At 43.9% G+C, this 21,283-nt stretch overlaps 1 protein-coding gene across 4 annotated transcripts in view; it reads right to left on the bottom strand.

Moving 5' to 3' along the window:
* trim9 (tripartite motif containing 9) overlaps window positions 1-21,283 on the bottom strand; it is a 105,864-nt gene that overhangs the window by 38,850 nt on the left and 45,731 nt on the right. For 2 of the 4 annotated variants that reach the window (XM_042330275.1, XM_042330276.1), the window contains exons 2-4: window positions 14,682-14,777; window positions 13,676-13,732; window positions 9,069-9,191 (exon numbers count right to left, since the gene is read on the bottom strand). In XM_042330275.1, the coding sequence (XP_042186209.1) occupies window positions 9,069-9,191; window positions 13,676-13,732; window positions 14,682-14,777 (276 nt within the window). The remainder of the gene's footprint in view (window positions 1-9,068; window positions 9,192-13,675; window positions 13,733-14,681; window positions 14,778-21,283) is intronic. The other 2 variants (XM_042330277.1, XM_042330278.1) reach the window with 1 other exon arrangement.

Raw genomic sequence — 21,283 nt, 5'->3', positions numbered from 1 at the left:
CACTGTAGAGAGTAGAGGGGGTTGGGCTGAAGACACTGTAGAGAGTAGAGGGGGTTGGGCTGAAGACACTGTAGAGAGTAGAGGGGTTGGGCTGAAGACACTGTAGAGAGTAGAGGGGTTGGGCTGAAGACACTGTAGAGAGTAGAGGGGTTGGGCTGAAGACACTGTAGAGAGTAGAGGGGTTGGGCTGAAGACACTGTAGAGAGTAGGGGGTTGGGCTGAGACACTGTAGGGTAGAGGGGTTGGGCTGAAGACTGTAAGACAAGACACTGTGTAGAGACACTGTAGAGAGTAGAGGGGGTTGGGAAGACACTGAAGACACACTGTAGAGAGTAGAGGGGGTTGGGCTGAAGATACTGTAGAGAGTAGAGGGGTTGGGCTGAAGACACTGGAGCTGAAGACACTGTAGAGAGTAGAGGGGGTTGGGCTGAGTAGAGAGTAGAGGGGTTGGGCTGAAGACACTGTAGAGGAGGGGGTTGGGCTTGGGCTGAAGACACTGTAGAGAGTAGAGGGGTTGGGCTGAAGACACTGTAGAGGTTTGGGCTGAGAGGGGGGGTTGGGCTGAAGACACTGTAGAGAGTAGAGGGGGTTGGGCTGAAGACACTGTAGAGAGTAGAGGGGGTTGGGCTGAAGACACTGTACTGAGAGAGTAGAGGGGGTTGGGCTGAAGACACTGTAAGATACTTGGGCTGAAGACACTGTAGAGGGGGGTTGGGCTGAAGACACTGTAGAGAGTAGAGGGGTTGGGCTGAAGACACTGTAGAGAGTAGGGGGTTGGGCTGAAGACACTGTAGAGAGTAGTTTGGGCTGAAGACACTGTAGAGAGGGGGGTTGGGCTTGGGCTGAAGACACTGTAGAGAGTAGAGGGGTTGGGCTGAAGACACTGTAGAGAGTAGAGGGGTTGGGCTGAAGACACTGTAGAGAGTTGGGCTGAGAGGGGAGGGGTTGGGCTGAAGACACTGTAGAGAGAGGGGTTGGGCTGAGAGGGGTTGGGCTGAAGACACTGTAGAGAGAGGGGGTTGGGCTGAAGACACTGGGGTTGGGCTGAAGACACTGTAGAGAGTTGGGCTGAGAGGGGTAGAGGGGTTGGGCTGAAGATACTGTAGAGAGTAGAGGGGGTTGGGCTGAAGACACTGTAGAGAGTAGAGGGGTTGGGCTGAAGACACTGTAGAGAGTAGAGGGGGTTGGGCTGAAGACACTGTAGAGAGTAGAGGGGTTGGGCTTGGGCTGAAGACACTGTAGAGAGTAGAGGGGGCTGAGTTGGGCTGAAGAAACTGTAGAGAGTAGAGTGGGTTGGGCTGAAGACACCTGAAGACACTAGAGAGTAGAGGGGTTGGGCTGTAGAGAAGACTGAAGACACTGTAGAGAGTAGAGGGGGTTGGGCTGAAGACACTGTAGAGAGTAGAGGGGGAGAGTTGGGCTGAAGACACTGTAGAGAGTTGGGCTGAAGACACTGGGGGGGTTGGGCTGAAGACACTGTAGAGAGTAGAGGGGTTGGGACACTGAAGACACTGTAGAGAGTAGAGGGGGTTGGGCTGAAGACACTGTAGAGAGTAGAGGGGGGGGTTGGGCTGAAGACACTGTAGAGAGTAGAGGGGGTTGGGCTGAAGATACTGTAGAGAGAAGTCGACTGTAATGTGTTACGGAGAACATGAAATAAATCTGTTCTGTTTATTATCAGTACGCTCTGGAGTCTTCAGTAAAAGAATCCAGCATCTTAGGAAGCAACAGTTTTGTAAAACGGAACGGTCCAAATTTCCTCCAGACTGTTGTTACAGGTCTGATCTGCAACTACAGAAAACATTTGGTTGAGGTTATTGCTGCCAAAAGAGGGTCAACCAGTTATTAAATCCAAGGGTTCACATACTTTCCCCACCCTGCACTGTGAATGTTTACACAGTGTGTTCAATGAAGACATGAAAACATATAATTGTTTGTGTGTTATTAGTTTAAGCAGACTGTGTTTGTCTGTTGTTGTGACCTAGATGAAGACCAGATAACATATTATGACCAATGTATGCAGAAATGACCAATGTATGCAGGAATCCAGGTAATTAATAATAATAAATAATAATAAATTTAGCTGAAACACTAGGTTTCTTCTTAACCTCATTGAGCATTCTGTTCTGTGCTCTTGCAGTCTGACTCCTGACTTCAATTAGCTTTTGGAGAAGTCATTAGCCTAGGGGGTTCACATACTTTTTCCAACCTACAACTATGTTTTCAATATAGACAAGAAAAAGGCAGACAGGCATCGAGGCATTCAGTTACTGTTTGATTGAATGTTAGAATGGGAAAAACGAGTAACCTAAGAGACTGAGCGTGGTATGATCGTCCGTGCCAGGCGAATCCAGTATCTCAGAAACGGCCTCCCTCCTGGGCTTTTCGCGCACGACAGAGTCATCCAGTCAGTGGCAGTTCTGTGGCTGAAAACAGCTTGTTGATGAGAGAGGTCGAGAGGTTGAGAGGTCGAAGGAGAATGGCAAGAATCAGGCCACAAACAGACAAATAACAGCGCAGTACAACAGTGGTGTGCAGAACGACATCTCTGAGTGGACAACTCGTCGGTTCTTGGTCACGGATGGCCTTTTGCAGCAGACGACCACAGCGGGTTCCTATCAGCTAAAACCAAGAAGAAGAGGCTCCAGTGGGCACACGATCACCAACACTGGACAATTGAGGAGTTGAAAAACAAGCAAAATAACAACGACAAAAAAACGAAAGCACACAGTTCTGTAAGGCAAAACAAACTATACAGAAAACAAGATCCCACAAAACCCCAAAGGAAAATGACCACTTATATATGATCCCCGATCAGAGACAACGATAGACAGCTGCCTCTGATTGGGAACCATACTCAGCAGGTCAGGGCGTGACACTGGAGAATGACTGTGCCGTGCTTACTCTCTCGGACTCTGAAAAGGAATCAGACAATGTGAAAATCCCTGATTTACGTAAAAACATTTTCTTCGAACCAGACATCGTTGTGTCTTCTGATGACAATGGTGGGGGAGAAACGGTGTCTTTGTCACAGAAGAGGTTGACTGAGTTTTGCTATCCGTGGAATGCCCAGTGGAAGCAGAGAGATGGTTGCCAAATGCAGAAAGAGTCCGAAAAGAGAACACAAAAAGAAGGCTGTTGTATAAAACACACATTTTGTCAGAAAGTCGTTTTCATTGCAAGTTAAAGCTGTACTGTTAACTAGCTAGCTAATGTTAACTGGTTGGCTCGCTATCTAACGTTACATGTCTGATCTGTGTATAGTTAATGTTAACTGGTTGGCTCGCTATCTAACGTTACATGTCTGATCTGTGTATAGTTAATGTTAACTGGTTGGCTCGCTATCTAACGTTACATGTCTGATCTGTGTATAGCTAATGTTAACTGGTTGGCTCGCTAGCTAACGTTACATGTATGATCTGTGTATAGTTAATGTTAACTGGTTGGCTCGCTATCTAACGTTACATGTCTGATCTGTGTATAGCTAACGTTAGCTGGCTGGCTCGCTATCTAAGATTACATGTCTGATCTGTGTATAGCTAACGTTAGCTGGCTGGCTCGCTATCTAACATTACATGTCTGATCTGTGTATAGCTAACGTTAGCTGGCTGGCTCGCTATCTAAGATTACATGTCTGATCTGTGTATAGCTAACGTTAGCTGGCTGGCTCGCTAGCTAACGTTACGCGTATGATCTGTGTAGGAGCTCTAGAAAGGGGCCCGAGTTGGAATTCTGAGTTGGATGACCGTTGAAATGGATTTTTCCCAGTTTGAGATCCTAGCTGATTTGAACGCGGGATTAGAGTTGGGATAATGGTTCATTGTTTAGCTAGCTAGCTAGCTACATGTCGAAAACAAAAGACTCCACTATGCCAGTAACCATTTCACTGTACTGTTTACACCTTCTGTGTCCTGTGCATGTGACAAACAAACTTAGATTGTATTTGATATAGTATGTTTACCAGAGACAGTAATGTGAAGAACAACATGACCTGCACCAAAGTCAGATTAGGATGTAGGCCAAGGACTCGATAAAGTTCATTTTTTTACTACTACTTTTTGCCACTACTTTCATCCCTTTTAGTCTCGAAAGCTTTGGTTGTTTAATACACAGTGAATCCTTAAAGAGATGGGTGGGGCTAAAGCTTAAGAGGGTGTGAACGATTCTGCTGAATGGGTGGGGCTAAAGCTTAAGAGGGTGTGAACGATTCTGCTGAATGGGTGGGGCTAAAGCTTAAGAGGGTGTGAACATTCTGCTGAATGGGTGGGGCTAAAGCTTAAGAGGGTGTGAACGATTCTGCTGAATGGGTGGGGCTAAAGCTTAAGAGGGTGTGAACGATTCTGCTGAATGGGTGGGGCTAAAGCTTAAGAGGTGGGGCTAAAGCTTAAGAGGGTGTGAACGATTCTGCTGAATGGGTGGGGCTAAAGCTTAAGAGGGTGTGAACGATTCTGCTGAATGGGTGGGGCTAAAGCTTAAGAGGGTGTGAACGATTCTGCTGAATGGGTGGGGCTAAAGCTTAAGAGGGTGTGAACGATTCTGCTGAATGGGTGGGGCTAAAGCTTAAGAGGGTGTGAACGATTCTGCTGAATGGGTGGGGCTAAAGCTTAAGAGGGTGTGAACGATTCTGCTGAATGGGTGGGGCTAAAGCTTAAGAGGGTGTGAAGATTCTGGAATGGGTGGGGCTAAAGCTTAAGAGGGTGTGAACGATTCTGCTGAATGGGTGGGGCTAAAGCTTAAGAGGGTGTGAATTCTGAATGGGTGGGGCTAAAGCTTAAGAGGGTGTGAACGATTCTGCTGAATGGGTGGGGCTAAAGCTGTAAGAGGGTGTGAACGATTCTGCTGAATGGGTGGGGCTAAAGCTTAAGAGGGTGTGAACGATTCTGCTGAATGGGTGGGGCTAAAGCTTAAGAGGGTGTGAACGATTCTGCTGAATGGGTGGGGCTAAAGCTTAAGAGGGTGTGAACGATTCTGCTGAATGGGTGTGGACAAAGAAGAGCTCTCTGGTAGGTCTACCAAAACACTCACATTCATCTTTCTAAGCAGAATTACATTCTCATTGTTCCTCAACTGCAGTGTATGATATATGTTGTAGCTCTGAGTCTCTAATTTTGTTTAAAAAAAATATACATTTCAAATGTTGCTACATACTGTAGAACATATATTTTAGAGGCTATTTATACAGAAAATTGGTCTTAAACCTGTATTATCCTAAACTGTATTTATAATTATATGACACTATTTTAGGTTGACAATAATTGTGTTACTCAATTTCTGATATATCACATTCCTTACTGTTCTCCAGTTTAAGTAAAATCAGGATTATCCCTCTACTGCCATTCATTCCAATTAGACTGGTTTGGATTTCTCCCTGACCAAGATGGCTGCCATTTTCACCCCGTTCTGGAATTTTGAGGGATTATGACATAATAATTGAATAGGATCTCTATGGGTATACTGCTATGTAATCACCACAGGCATGCACACGAACACCCAAACGCACTGTGTGTGTGGTGTCAGAGTCTGGATCCATCCACTCCCCTGCAGAGGACTGGCACTACTCCAAGAGGTGCTTCTCTTCTCACTGTTGACAATCGGCTCTCTGTTTAACAGACAAACTTTAATCATCTCTCTTCCCCCCCCACCCCACTTCTCACCCCTCCGTCTTCCCCTCACCCCACTACTCACCCCTCCCTCTTCCCCTCACCCCACTACTCAACCCTCCCTCTTCCCCTCACCCCACTACTCACTCCTCCGTCTTCCCCCACCCCACTACTCACTCCTCCGTCTTCCCCCACCCCACTACTCACCCCTCCCTCTTCCCCTCACCCCACTACTCACCCCTCCCTCTTCCCCTCACCCCACTTCTCACCCCTCCGTCTTCCCCCACCCCACTCTCACCCCTCCCTTTCCCCTCACCCCACTACTCACTCCTCCGTCTTCCCCCATCCCACTTCTCACCCCTCCGTCTTCCCCCACCCCACCCCACTACTCACCCCTCCGTCTTCCCCCACCCCACTACTCACCCCTCCCTCTTCCCCTCACCCCACTACTCACTCCTCCGTCTTCCCCCACCCCACTACTCACCCCTCCCTCTTCCCCTCACCCCACTACTCACCCCTCCCTCTTCCCCTCACCCCACTACTCACCCCTCCGTCTTCCCCTCACCCCACTTCCCCCCTCCGTCTTCCCCCACCCCACTACTCACCCCTCCCTCTTCCCCTCACCCCACTACTCACCCCACTACTCACCCCTCCCTCTTCCCCTCACCCCACTACTCACCCCTCCCTCTTCCCCTCACCCCACTACTCACCCCTCCGTCTTCCCCTCACCCCACTTCTCCGTCTTCCCCTCACCCCACTACTCACCCCTCCGTCTTCCCCCACCCCACTACTCACCCCTCCGTCTTCTCCCTCACCCCCTACTCACCCATCCCTCTTCCCCTCACCCCACTTCTCACCCCTCCCTCTTCCCCCCACCCCACTACTCACCCTCCGTCTTCCCCTCACCCCACTTCTCACCCCTCCATCTTCCCCCACCCCACTACTCACCCCTCCCTCTTCCCCCACCCCACTATTCACCCCTCCCTCTTCCCCCACCCCTCCCTCTTCCCCCACCCCACTACTCACCCCTCCCTCTTCCCCCACCCCTACTCACCCATCCCTCTTCCCCCACCCCACTACTCACCCCTCCCTCTTCCACCCCACTACTCAGCCCTCCCTCTTCACCCCACCCCACTACTCACCCCTCGCTCTCCTCTCCCCCCACCCCCTACTGAACAGCTTTCTGTTTTCCCTCTCTCTCTCTCTCTGTTGTAATTGCTATGTCACTGCTGCAGTACCCAGTGGGCAGTGCAGTCTGTTTACCAATAAAGATAGTCTACTCATCATGACATTGCTTTTCCTTCTCGACGTATTGATAAACACTCAGAAGGTGTATAACGTTTCCAGTTCTGTGGGTTTTCTGTAATCCCGTCCAGCTACCCTCTGACTGCGTCCCACCGTCCAGCTACTCTCTGACTGCGTCCCACCGTCCAGCTACTCTCTGACTGCATCCCACCGTCCAGCTACTCTCTGGCTGCGTCCCACCGTCCAGCTACTCTCTGACTGCTCCCACCGTCCAGCTACCCCCACCATCCAGCTACTCTCTGACTGCGTCCCACCGTCCAGCTACTCTCTGACTGCGTCCCACCGTCCAGCTACTCTCTGGCTGCGTCCCACCGTCCAGCTACTCTCTGGCTGCGTCCCACCATCCAGCTACTCTCTGACTGCGTCCCCCCATCCAGCTACTCAATGTGTCCCACCGTCCAGCTACTCTCTGGCTGCGTCCCACCATCCAGCTACTCTCTGACTGCGTCCCACCGTCCAGCTATTCTCTGGCTGCGTCCCACCGTCCAGCTACTCTCTGACTGCGTCCCACCGTCCAGCTATTCTCTGGCTGCGTCCCACCATCCAGCTACTCCTGACTGCGTCCCACCGTCCAGCTACTCTCTGAATGTGTCCCACCGTCCAGCTACTCTCTGGCTGCGTCCCACCATCCAGCTACTCTCTGACTGCGTCCCACCGTCCAGCTATTCTCTGGCTGCGTCCCACCGTCCAGCTACTCTCTGACTGCGTCCCACCGTCCAGCTATTCTCTGGCTGCGTCCCACCGTCCAGCTACTCCTGACTGCGTCCCACCGTCCAGCTACTCTCTGACTGCGTCCCACCGTCCAGCTACTCTCTGACTGCGCCCCACCGTCCAGCTACTCTCTGGCTGCGTCCCACCATCCAGCTACGTCCCACCATCCAGCTACTCTATCGTTACGTCCCAAATTGCACCCTATTCCTTATATAGGGCACTACACTACACTATATAGGTCACTACACGAGGGAATAGGGTGTCATTTGTGACTCAGTCTTTCCCAGATGACTATGATAATTTCTATCCATCAGACATCCGGCTGGAAGGACCAATGAAAGGACATTGAGCCCATTCCCTCTGTAACACTGGGTGAGAGGAGAGAGGGAACGGCTAGTAGCCTAGTGTTGATGGCCACAGGGGAGGAGGAGAAGGAGTAGAGGAGGGGTGAGAAAAGAGGAGAAGAGGAGGACGGGAGGAGAGGAGATGAGAAGAGGGGAGGAGAGGTGAGGAGTGGAGGAGGAGGGAGTAAGAGGAGGGAGGAGAGGAGAAGAATGGAGGAGAGGTGAGGAGTAGAGGAGGAGGGAGGAGAGGAGAGGTGAGGAGAAGGAGGGGGGACCCCTGGTGCCAGTAAAAACAGCCTATTCTCTCTCTGCCTGTCTCCAGCTTTAATGACAGTCTTTTGACTGTCATTTGAGAAGTAGCCATTATGTTATTGAGGGCTTCACGCCTTCACACACTGCTTAAAAAAATAACAAGCTCTGCACGTCGCTATGTCCTGGTTGTCATGGAGATGGTTGCCTCTGGTGTCACCGAACGATACTGTCTCAAGGACTAGAGGAGAGGAACAGGCTTGGTGAGAGAGAGAGAGAGAGAGAGAGAGAGAGAGAGAGACAGAGAGAGAAAAAGAGAGACATATATTTGAAATGTCTTTATTCTTTAGGAACTTCTGTGAGTGTAATGTTTCCCATGCCAATAAATCCCCTTGAATTGAATTGAGAGAGAGAATTCTGTCTGTTTGATATTCACAACGGAACTTTCTGATAGGTTTGCAGAGCCCTGAGTCCTGAAAGAAGAAGGAAAATCACACAACGCTGGACGAAGTTTGTGGGTAACCTATGACCTTCCCAAGGAGCAATGGTGAATACGTCAAGTGAGCCAAGATGGTCCTGCATAGCAGCTCAGGGCTGCAGCCGGAGTCTCCACACACTTGCACACGTTCTTGCACGGAGCCAATGCTTACAACAATCATATACTTTTAAATCTTATGCCGTGGAGTGTACAAGGGCACACTTTTAGAAAAAAAGTGTGGAGAATTGGATTGGGACTCAGCCAAGATCACCTTCATCTTATGCATAACTCTGCCTATTTAGTATTCATTCATTCATTCATTTATAATTGCTACCCCGCAGGCAGGAAGTCCCCTGGGCTTGATCCAAAATGGCGTCTCACCTTCAGCTTGTGCTCATGTTCGTTGTTGACGCGGGTCAGCAGCTGGGCCTTGCGTCGGTTCAGGGCGTCGATGAGGGCGTCACACTGCGCCACCAGACAGGCTTCGAACTCCACGCCGTTCTCCTGCAGGACAGACAGACAGTTAGACAGACAGATATAAAGACAGACAGACAGACAGACAGACAGACAGACAGACAGACAGACAGACAGACAGACAGACAGCTGGGACACAAGGCAGTGTGGATAGACCTTGATGAAAGCATCAAAACAGGCATTAGAAATAATATGCATCATTCCTATGTTTAGAAAACAGGCAAACTCACCAGACGGACAGAAAATGTGAGGAGGTATGTAATCAAGCGTTTCCTAGTAAGAGTGCTGATTTAGGATCAGTTCTACCTTTTTAGTCACAGTAAGATAAGATTACATGGACAAGAGGGCAGCTGATCCTAGAGCAGCTTGATACATACGGTGACTGATCACTGAAAAAACACCAATAGAAAAGGAAGCACTGACAACATGGTGGAGATCAAGGTACACTGTGATGCCAGACCAGAGGCAGACTGCCATGCTGACGACATTTAAATAGGAGTGGGGGAACGAGGGCAGACTACTGGGAAAGGAACAGTCATGGGGAGACTATTGGTAGTCTTTGTAAACTATTTGAAGACAATTTGTAGTTTTTGGAGACTATTTGAAGACTATTTGTAGTTTTTAGAGTCTATCTGAAGACTGTTTGTAGTTTTTAGCGACTATATGAAGACTATTTGTAGTTTTTAGAGACTATATGAAGACTATTTGTAGTTTTTAGAGACTATATGAAAAACTATTTGTAGTTTTTTAGAGACTATCCGAAGACTCTGTAGTTTTTAGAGACTATATGAAAAAACTATTTGTAGTTTTTTAGAGACTATCTGAAGACTATTTGTAGTTTTTAGAGACTATCTGAAGACTATTTGTAGTTTTTAGAGACTATATGAAAGACTTTGTAGTTTTTAGAGACTATCCGAAGACTATTTGTAGTTTTTTGGACTATCTGAAGACTCTTTGTAGTTTTTAGAGACTATATGAAAAACTATTTGTAGTTTTTAGTGATTATCTGAAGACTATTTGTAGTTTTTAGAGACTATATGAAAGACTTTGTAGTTTTTAGAGACTATCCGAAGACCATTTGTAGTTTTTTGGACTATCTGAAGACTTTGTAGTTTTTAGAGACTATCTGAAGACTATTTGTAGTTTTTTGGACTATCTGAAGACTTTGTAGTTTTTAGAGACCACCTGAAGACTATTTGTAGTTTTTAGAGTCTATATGAAGACTATTTGTAGTTTTTAGAGACTATATGAAGACTATTTGTAGTTTTTAGAGACTACATGAAAAACTATTTGTAGTTTTTAGAGACTATATCAAAAACTATTTGTAGTTTTTAGAGACTATATGAAAAACTATATGAAGACTGTTTGTAGTTTTTTAGAGACTATATGAAGACTGTTTGTAGTTTTTAGAGATTATCTGAAGACTTTGTAGGTTTTTAGAGATTATCTGAAGACTATTTGTAGTCTTTAGAGACTATATGAAAAACTATATGAAGACTGTTTGTAGTTTTTAGAGACTATATGAAGACTGTTTGTAGTTTTTAGAGACTATCTGAAGACTATTTGTAGTTTTTAGAAACTATCTGAAGACTGTTTGTAGTTTTTAGAGACTATCTGAAGACTATTTGTAGGTTTTTAGAGACTATATGAAAAACTATATGAAGACTGTTTGTAGTTTTTTAGAGACTATATGAAGACTGTTTGTAGTTTTTAGAGACTATCTGAAGACTATTTGTAGTTTTTAGAAACTATCTGAAGACTGTTTGTAGTTTTTTAGAGACTATCTGAAGACTGTTTGTAGTTTTTTAGACTATCTGAAGACTGTTTGTAGTTTTAAGAGACTATCTGAAGACTGTTTGTAGTTTTTTAGAGACTATCTGAAGACTGTTTGTAATTTTTAGAGACTATCTGAAGACTGTTTGTAGTTTTTTAGAGACTATCTGAAGACTGTTTGTAGTTTTTAGAGACTATCTGAAGACTGTTTGTAGTTTTTAGAGACTATCTGAAGACTGTTTGTAGTTTTTTAGAGACTATCTGAAGACTGTTTGTAGTTTTTAGAGACTATCTGAAGACTGTTTGTAGTTTTTTAGAGACTATCTGAAGACTGTTTGTCGTTTTTTAGAGACTATCTGAAGACTGTTTGTCGTTTTTTAGAGACTATCTGAAGACTGTTTGTAGTTTTTTAGAGACTATCTGAAGACTGTTTGTAGTTTTTTAGAGACTATCTGAAGACTGTTTGTAGTTTTTAGAGACTATCTGAAGACTATTTGTAGTTTTTAGAGACTATATGAAAGACTTTGTAGTTTTTAGAGACTATCCGAAGACTATTTGTAGTTTTTTGGACTATCTGAAGACTCTTTGTAGTTTTTAGAGACTATATGAAAAACTATTTGTAGTTTTTAGTGATTATCTGAAGACTATTTGTAGTTTTTAGAGACTATATGAAAGACTTTGTAGTTTTTAGAGACTATCCGAAGACCATTTGTAGTTTTTTGGACTATCCGAAGACTATTTGTAGTTTTTTGGACTATCTGAAGACTTTGTAGTTTTTAGAGACCACCTGAAGACTATTTGTAGTTTTTAGAGTCTATATGAAGACTATTTGTAGTTTTTAGAGACTATATGAAGACTATTTGTAGTTTTTAGAGACTACATGAAAAACTATTTGTAGTTTTTAGAGACTATATCAAAAACTATTTGTAGTTTTTTAGAGACTATCTGAAGACTGTTTGTAGTTTTTAGAGACTATCTGAAGACTGTTTGTAGTTTTTAGAGATTATCTGAAGACTGTTTGTAGGTTTTTAGAGATTATCTGAAGACTATTTGTAGTTTTTAGAGACTATATGAAAAACTATATGAAGACTGTTTGTAGTTTTTTAGAGACTATCCGAAGACTGTTTGTAGTTTTTAGAGATTATCTGAAGACTGTTTGTAGGTTTTTAGAGACTATCTGAAGACTGTTTGTAGTTTTTAGAGATTATCTGAAGACTATTTGTAGTCTTTAGAGACTATATGAAAAACTATATGAAGACTGTTTGTAGTTTTTTAGAGACTATATGAAGACTGTTTGTAGTTTTTAGAGACTATCTGAAGACTATTTGTAGTTTTTAGAAACTATCTGAAGACTGTTTGTAGTTTTTAGAGACTATCTGAAGACTATTTGTAGGTTTTTAGAGACTATATGAAAAACTATATGAAGACTGTTTGTAGTTTTTTAGAGACTATATGAAGACTGTTTGTAGTTTTTAGAGACTATCTGAAGACTATTTGTAGTTTTTAGAAACTATCTGAAGACTGTTTGTAGTTTTTTAGAGACTATCTGAAGACTGTTTGTAGTTTTTAGAGACTATCTGAAGACTGTTTGTAGTTTTTAGAGACTATCTGAAGACTGTTTGTAGTTTTTTAGAGACTATCTGAAGACTGTTTGTAGTTTTTAGAGACTATCTGAAGACTGTTTGTAGTTTTTTAGAGACTATCTGAAGACTGTTTGTAGTTTTTTAGAGACTATCTGAAGACTGTTTGTAGTTTTTTAGAGACTATCTGAAGACTGTTTGTAGTTTTTAGAGACTATCTGAAGACTGTTTGTAGTTTTTAGAGACTATCTGAAGACTGTTTGTAGTTTTTTAGAGACTATCTGAAGACTGATTGTAGTTTTTTAGAGACTATCTGAAGACTGTTTGTAGTTTTTTAGAGACTATCTGAAGACTGTTTGTCGTTTTTTAGAGACTATCTGAAGACTGTTTGTCGTTTTTTAGAGACTATCTGAAGACTGTTTGTAGTTTTTTAGAGACTATCTGAAGACTGTTTGTAGTTTTTTAGAGACTATCTGAAGACTGTTTGTAGTTTTTAGAGACTATCTGAAGACTGTTTGTAGTTTTTAGAGACTATCTGAAGACTGTTTGTAGTTTTTAGAGACTATCTGAAGACTGTTTGTAGTTTTTAGAGACTATCTGAAGACTGTTTGTAGTTTTTAGAGACTATCTGAAGACTGTTTGTAATGACACCTCATGTTAACCAGAAGTTCTGTTGAAAAAAAGGAAGAAACGAGTGAAACACGTTTTGAGACGTCATTGAGATCTACTGGTTCCATCATGGTGAGGTACCACCACCAGTTGAATACGTGTTCTACGGTGTTCTACAGTGTTCCTCAGTGTTTTACTGTGTTCTACGGTGTTCTACAGTGTTCCTCAGTGTTTTACTGTGTTCTACAGTGTTCTACGGTGTTCTACAGTGTTCTACAGTGTTCCTCAGTGTTCCTCAGTGTTCTACAGTGTTCCTCTGTGTTCTACAGTGTTCTACAGTGTTCTACAGTGTTCCTCAGTGTTCTACAGTGTTCTACAGTGTTCCTCAGTGTTCTACGGTGTTCCTCAGTGTTCTACAGTGTTCCTCAGTGTTCTACGGTGTTCTACAGTGTTCTACGGTGTGTATTATTATCTAGTATTAACCTCAATTATGGCCACCAAACCCAATTCCACCCCTCCTCTCCTCCTCCTCCTCCTCCTCCTCCTCCTCACCTTCAGCGTTCCCCACCCTGATGTCACGAGTAAGGGTCTCCCTGGACCATCAGTGGGCTGTGTGACAAGAAAAGCAATCAGCGTGGACATCTGATCTAACTGATAGAAATATAATGCTTTACTCCTAGGAGGACAGTCAAAATGTCCACCAGAAGGTCCACCAGTTATGACATCATTGACCTGAACGAGGACCCTCGTTCTACTCATTCTATTTCTATAATCTCTTCCCACCCTGTTGTCTGGCCAGCAGCTTAACTCAATCTGTATCAGTGTATCACCATACTATATCAATCTGTATCAGAGTATCACTATACTATATCTATCTGTATCAGAGTATCACTATACTATATCAATCTGTATCAGAGTGTCACCATACTATATCTATCTGTATCAGAGTGTCACCATACTATATCTATCTGTATCAGAGTATCACCATACTATATCTATCTGTATCAGAGTGTCACCATACTATATCTATCTGTATCAGTATCACCATACTATATCTATCTGTATCAGAGTATTACCATACTATATCTATCTGTATCAGTATCACCATACTATATCTATCTGTATCAGAGTATCACTATACTATATCTATCTGTATCAGTATCACCATACTATATCTATCTGTATCAGAGTATCACTATACTATATCTATCTGTTGTTGCCGGGTGACTCTTGAGGCAAAGTTCACAGGTTCTGTACGTGTCAGTAAGCTACAGTTCCTAAAAGATGACATGAGGGGAGGAGCTATGGCTGGGTGAACGTGTAGGAGGGGTTTAGGACGGCATGTGGGAGGGGCTATGAGTGGCTATGGGAGTAGGGGGGAGATGCTTGTAACGGCGAGAGGAGGAACTGGTCCTGCGTCCCAAATGGCACCCTATTCCCTATATAGGGCACTACTTTTGGACAGACTGACAGGCCCTGATGAAAGTAGTGCACTTTATAGGGAATAGGGTGCCATTTGTGATGTACACTATGACAGTGTAGGCAGTACAGTGTGTACCTGGATGTGCTGTACCATGTTCCTCAGCTGAACCAGGAACTCTTTGGCTTCTGTAGCTCGGTCCGACAGGATGTTGAGGGCCTGGGACAGCTGGCCCTGAGGAGGAGAGGACAGAGAGAAAAACATGATCAGAGGACAGAGAGAAAAACATGGCCAGAGGACAGAGAGAAAAACATGATCAGAGGACAGAGAGAAAAACATGGTCAGAGGACAGAGAGAAAAACATGATCAGAGGACAGAGAGAAAAACATGGTCAGAGGACAGAGAGAAAAACATGATCAGAGGACAGAGAGAAAAACATGATCAGAGGACAGAGAGAAAAACATGGTCAGAGGACAGAGAGAAAAACATGATCAGAGGACAGAGAGAAAAACATGATCAGAGGACGGAGAGAAAAACATGATCAGAGGACAGAGAGAAAAACATGGCCAGAGGACAGAGAGAAAAACATGGCCAGAGGACAGAGAGAAAAACATGGCCAGACGACAGAGAGAAAACATGGCCAGACGACAGAGAAAAACATGGCCAGAGGACAGAGAGAAAAACATGGTCAGTATTGGACACATCCACATACATATCCACTGGTAGAAAAAGTAGCCATTATCATACTTGAGGAAAAGTAAAGATCACTTTTATAGAAAATGACTCATACTCAAATACTACTTGAGAAAAAGTCTAAAAGTATTTGGTTTTTAAAGATACTTAAGTATCAAAAGTAAATGTATGAATAATTGAAAATTCCTTATATTAAGAAAATCAGACGGTGCAATTTTCTTTTTCTTTTTTCTTTACGGAGACGGATAGCCAGGGGCAACATTCCAACACTCAGACATCATGTACAAATGAAGCATGTGTGTTTAGTGAGTCCTCCAGATCAGAGGCAGTAGATGACCAGGGTTGTTCTCTGTTTAGTGAGTCCTCCAGATCAGAGGCAGTAGATGACCAGGGTTGTTCTCTGTTTAGTGAGTCCTCCAGATCAGAGGCAGTAGATGACCAGGGTTGTTCTCTGTTTAGTGAGTCCTCCAGATCAGAGGCAGTAGATGACCAGGGTTGTTCTCTGTTTAGTGAGTCCTCCAGATCAGAGGCAGTAGATGACCAGGGATGTTCTCTGTTTAGTGAGTCCACCAGATCAGAGGCAGTAGATGACCAGGGATGTTCTCTGTTTAGTGAGTCCACCAGATCAGAGGCAGTAGATGACCAGGGATGTTCTCTGTTTAGTGAGTCCACCAGATCAGAGGCAGTAGATGACCAGGGATGTTCTCTGTTTAGTGAGTCCACCAGATCAGAGGCAGTAGATGACCAGGGATGTTCTCTGTTTAGTGAGTCCACCAGATCAGAGGCAGTAGATGACCAGGGTTGTTCTCTGTTTAGTGAGTCCTCCAGATCAGAGGCAGTAGATGACCAGGGTTGTTCTCTGTTTAGTGAGTCCTCCAGATCAGAGGCCGTAGGGATGATGACCAGGGATGTTCTCTGTTTAGTGAGTCCTCCAGATCAGAGGCCGTAGGGATGATGACCAGGGATGTTCTCTGTTTAGTGAGTCCTCCAGATCAGAGGCAGTCGGGATGACCAGGGATGTTCTCTGTTTAGTGAGTCCTCCAGATCAGAGGCAGTAGGGATGATGACCAGGGATGTTCTCTTGATAAGTGTGTGAATTGGACCATTTTCCTGTCCTGATAAGCATTCCATAATGTAACGAGTACTTTTAGGTGTCAGGGAAAATGTACGTAGTAAAAAGTACAGTATTTTCTTTAGGAAAGGGGGATACCTAGTCAGTTGTACAACTGAATGTATTCAACTGAAATGTGCCTTTCGCATTTAACCCAACCCCTCTGAATCAGAGAGGTGCGGGGGGGAGCTACCTTAAATCGTCTGTGTCAACGAAAACATGTTCTATCATAGTAGCTCAAAATGGATCAGAAATTACTACTCTGCTTCGCTCTTTGCATTTTTGATTTTTGTTCTTCCTCCTCCTTGTACCCCTATTTTTACAGTACTGGACCCTGCATCTCACAAACCTGTCCTTTGTCTCTGTGATACTGTAATCCTTGTTCTTTGTTGATATGAACCTGCAACCAGTCAAAATCTATTGAGCAGTCAGTACTGTTAATAAATGGAAAGCACAATGTTCAGGGCCATACAATTCATCCATTGTACAGTATACAGCCTACAATGCACTGTACTACAGTATCCATTCTCAGACTTTCTCCTTCCCACCTTCAACAACCTGTTTGCTCTCTGAACTGGCTTATATTGGTTGTGTCGCAGCATTTGAAACAGGTTAAATCCATTTTGAGTGGTTGTGTTCAATCAATGACATATGTTCTCTATTTGTATTTGATTGTTGCCACTTGTGTTTACCAGTATGGATGACATGTGCATTAGAGTGCAGAATGAGTTTAGAGTTTTGCTGAAAAGTCTAAGTGAGACCTGCAAACTGTGTTTTACCATGTGAAATGGTTTAAGGTATCGACAACAGACTGTATAATTAGCTAAATGAGTCCAGGCAACTGAGGACTTTGTTCAGCCAATGGGTTTTAGTGTTTTAGCAACTGAGGACTTTGTTCAGCCAATGGGTTTTAGTGTTTTAGCAACTGAGGACTTTGTTCAGCCAATGGGTTTTAGTGTTTTAGCAACTGAGGACTTTGTTCAGCCAATGGGTTTTAGTGTTTTAGCAACTGAGGACTTTGTTCAGCCAATGGGTTTTAGTGTTTTAGCAACTGAGGACTTTGTTCAGCCAATGGGTTTTAGTGTTTTAGCAACTGAGGACTTTGTTCAGCCAATGGGTTTTAGTGTTTTAGCAACTGAGGACTTTGTTCAGCCAATGGGTTTTAGTAACTGAGGACTTTGTTCAGCCAATGGGTTTTAGTGTTTTAGCAACTGAGGACTTTGTTCAGCCAATGAGTTTTAGTGTTTTAGCAATTGAGAAAAACTGTAAATAGATTATAAACAAAAGTGAAATATATATATATTTTATTAACAGTAAACATTACACTCACAAAAGTTTCAAAAGAATAAAAGACATTTCTAATGTCATATTATGTGCAAATAGTTAAAGTACTAAAGGGAAAATGAATAAGCATAAATATTTTTTCGTCAATGGTTGCAGTTTTCTCGTGTCAACAGGTCCAAAGATATTGCTGCTTTGATGGCAAACTGTGGTATTTCACCCAATAGATATGGGAGTTTATCAAAATTGGGTTTGTTTTTGAATTCTTTGTGGATCTGTGTAATCTGAGGGAAATATGTGTCTCTAATGTGGTCATACGTTTGGCAGGAGGTTAGGAAGTGCAGCTCAGTTTCCACCTCCTTTTGTGGGCAGTGTGCACATAGCCTGTCTTCTCTTGAGAGCCATGTCTGCCTTCGGTGGCCTTTCTCAATAGCAAGGCTATGCTCACTGAGTCTGTACATAGTCAAAGCTTTCCTTAAGTTTGGGTCAGTCACAGTGGTCAGGTATTCTGCCACTGTGTACTCTCTACTTAGAGACAAATAGCATTCTGGTTTGCTCAGTTTTTTTGTTAATTCTTTCCAATGTGTCAAGTAATTATCTTTTTGTTTTCTCATGAATTGGTTGGGTGTAATTGTGTTGCTGTCCTGGGTCTCTGTGGGGTCTGTTTGTGTTTGTGAATTAAGCCCCAGGACCAGCTTGCTCTTCCCCAATTTCTTCTCTGTAGGTGATGGCTTTGTTATGGAAGATTTGGGAATCACTCCCTTTTAGATGTTTGTTTTCTGGATTTGATAATTTAGCGGGTATATCTATCTATCTATATATCTATATATCTATCTATCTATCTATCTATCTATCTATCTATCTATCTATCTATCTATCTATCTATCTATCTATCTATCTATCTATCTATCTATCTATCTATCTATCTATCTATCTATCTATCTATCTATCTATCTATCTATCTATCTATCTATCTATCTATCTATCTATCTATCTATCTATCTATCTATCTATCTATCTATCTATATACCTATCTATCTATCTATCTATCTATATACCTATCCTATCTATCTATCCTATCTATCTATCTATCTATCTATCTATCTATCTATCTATCTATCTATCTATCTATCTATCTATCTATCTATCTATCTATCTATCTATCTATCTATCTATCTATCTATCTATCTATCTATCTATCTATCTATCTATCTGTCTATCTATCTGTCTATCTGTCAATCAAAACATCATTGAGAACATCATTGAGATTAGTCACATGGAGTCTGTGTCGACCCTCGACAGAGGAGGAGTTGAATGATTGTTGTTTCTGTCTCTTTACCACCCTGGGGACAGAGAGGGCTGAGCTTGGTGCCCTCTACACTCTTTCTGATGTGTTCCATATCCTGACATAACAGGAAATGCCTCTGCTTTAGCTGACACACAGACCTCCTTGTTTGGATAACGGGGGTCGGGGTAGGGGGATGGTGGGGGTCGAGTCCATAAAATTGGAGCTGTGTGAACAGAGGGGTTTATGGAGTGAGGGGTAGCAGCCTGTACACACACACACACACACACACACACACACACACACACCTAACACCAACCCTGGGAAAGTTTTGCGGTTGAGTGAACTGACTGGAGATCAGCCAAGTGGAGACGTGTTATCTTTCAGGAGGACTGATGTGGAATAGAGAGGGTAACTCTGCTTCGACCAGTCAGAACACAATCCTCTAGTCTAGGAGCAAATCAAGACATTACTACAGACCCGGATTAATTCCCGGGCTGTGCCACAACCGGCCTTGGCAGGAAGTCCCATAGGACGGCGCACAATGGAAGCCAAAATAGGTTTTCTAAAACAATGAGGACTCGGTATGTTGTGGGTCTCCACTGTTTTGTGTGTTCACTCCTGTTGTGTGTTCTTCTCCTGTCGTGTGTTCTTCTCCTGTTGTGTGTTCTTCTCCTGTTGTGTGTTCTTCTCCTGTTGTGTGTTCTTCTCCTGTCGTGTGTTCTTCTCCTGTCGTGTTCTTCTCCTGTCGTGTTCTTCTCCTGTCGTGTGTTCTTCTCCTGTCGTGTGTTCTTCTCCTGTCGTGTGTTCTTCTCCTGTCGTGTGTTCTTCTCCTGTTGTGTGTTCTTGTCTCCTGTCGTGTGTTCTTCTTCTCCTGTCGTGTTCTTCTCCTGTTGTGTGTTCTTCTCCTGTCGTGTGTTCTTCTCCTGTTGTGTTCTTCTCCTGTCGTGTGTTCTTCTCCTGTCGTGTGTTCTTCTCCTGTCGTGTGTTCTTCTCCTGTCGTGTGTTCTTCTCCTGTCGTGTGTTCTTCTCCTGTCGTGTGTTCTTCTCCTGTTGTGTTCTTCTCCTGTCGTGTTCTTCTCCTGTCGTGTGTTCTTCTCCTGTCGTGTGTTCTTCTCCTGTCGTGTGTTCTTCTCCTGTCGTGTTCTTCTCCTGTCGTGTGTTCTTCTCCTGTCGTGTGTTCTTCTCCTGTCGTGTGTTCTTCTCCTGTCGTGTTCTTCTCCTGTCGTGTTCTTCTCCTGTTGTGTTCTTCTCCTGTTGTGTGTTCTTCTCCTGTTGTGTTCTTCTCCTGTTGTGTTCTTCTCCTGTCGTGTGTTCTTCTCCTGTCGTGTGTTCTTCTCTTCTCCTGTCGTGTGTTCTTCTCCTGTGTTCTTCTCCTGTCGTGTTCTTCTCCTGTCGTGTGTCTTCTCCTGTCGTGTGTTCTTCTCCTGTCGTGTTCTTCTCCTGTTGTGTTGTGTTCTTCTCCTGTCGTGTGTTCTTCTCCTGTCGTGTTCTTCTCCTGTCGTGTGTTCTTCTCCTGTCGTGTGTTCTTCTCCTGTCGTGTGTTCTTCTCCTGTCGTGTGTTCTTCTCCTGTTGTGTTCTTCTCCTGTTGTGTGTTCTTCTCCTGTCGTGTGTTCTTCTCCTGTCTTCTCCTGTGTGTTCTTCTCCTGTCGTGTGTTCTTCTCCTGTCGTGTGTTCTTCTCCTGTCGTGTGTTCTTCTCCTGTCGTGTGTTCTTCTCCTGTCGTGTGTTCTTCTCCTGTCGTGTGTTCTTCTCCTGTCGTGTGTTCTTCTCCTGTCGTGTGTTCTTCTCCTGTCGTGTTCTTCTCCTGTCGTGTTCTTCTCCTGTTGTGTGTTCTTCTCCTGTCGTGTGTTCTTCTCCTGTTCTTCTTCCTGTTGTGTGTTCTTCTCCTGTCGTGTGTTCTTCTCCTGTCGTGTGTTCTTCTCCTGTCGTGTGTTCTTCTCCTGTCGTGTTCTTCTCCTGTTGTGTGTTCTTCTCCTGTCGTGTGTTCTTCTCCTGTCGTGTGTTCTTCTCCTGTCGTGTGTTCTTCTCCTGTCGTGTTCTTCTCCTGTCGTGTGTTCTTCTCCTGTCGTGTGTTCTTCTCCTGTCGTGTTCTTCTCCTGTTGTGTGTTCTTCTCCTGTCGTGTGTTCTTCTCCTGTTGTGTTCTTCTCCTGTCGTGTGTTCTTCTCTTGTCGTGTGTTCTTCTCTTGAGGTCATAGGCATAGATAATGCCAAGAGTGTGCAAAGCTGTCATCAAGGCAAAGGGTGGCTACTTTGAATAATCTCAAACATAAAATATATTTTGATTTGTTTAACACTTTTCTGGTTACTACATGATTCCATATGTGTTATTTCATAGTTTTGATGTCTTCACTATTATTCTACAATGT

Source organism: Oncorhynchus tshawytscha, linkage group LG11 (genome assembly GCF_018296145.1).
Source record: "Oncorhynchus tshawytscha isolate Ot180627B linkage group LG11, Otsh_v2.0, whole genome shotgun sequence".
NCBI classification, from domain to species: Eukaryota; Metazoa; Chordata; class Actinopteri; order Salmoniformes; family Salmonidae; genus Oncorhynchus; species Oncorhynchus tshawytscha.
The sequence above is the reverse complement of the archived record's forward strand: the minus strand, read 5'-3'. Positions and strand labels throughout refer to the sequence as shown.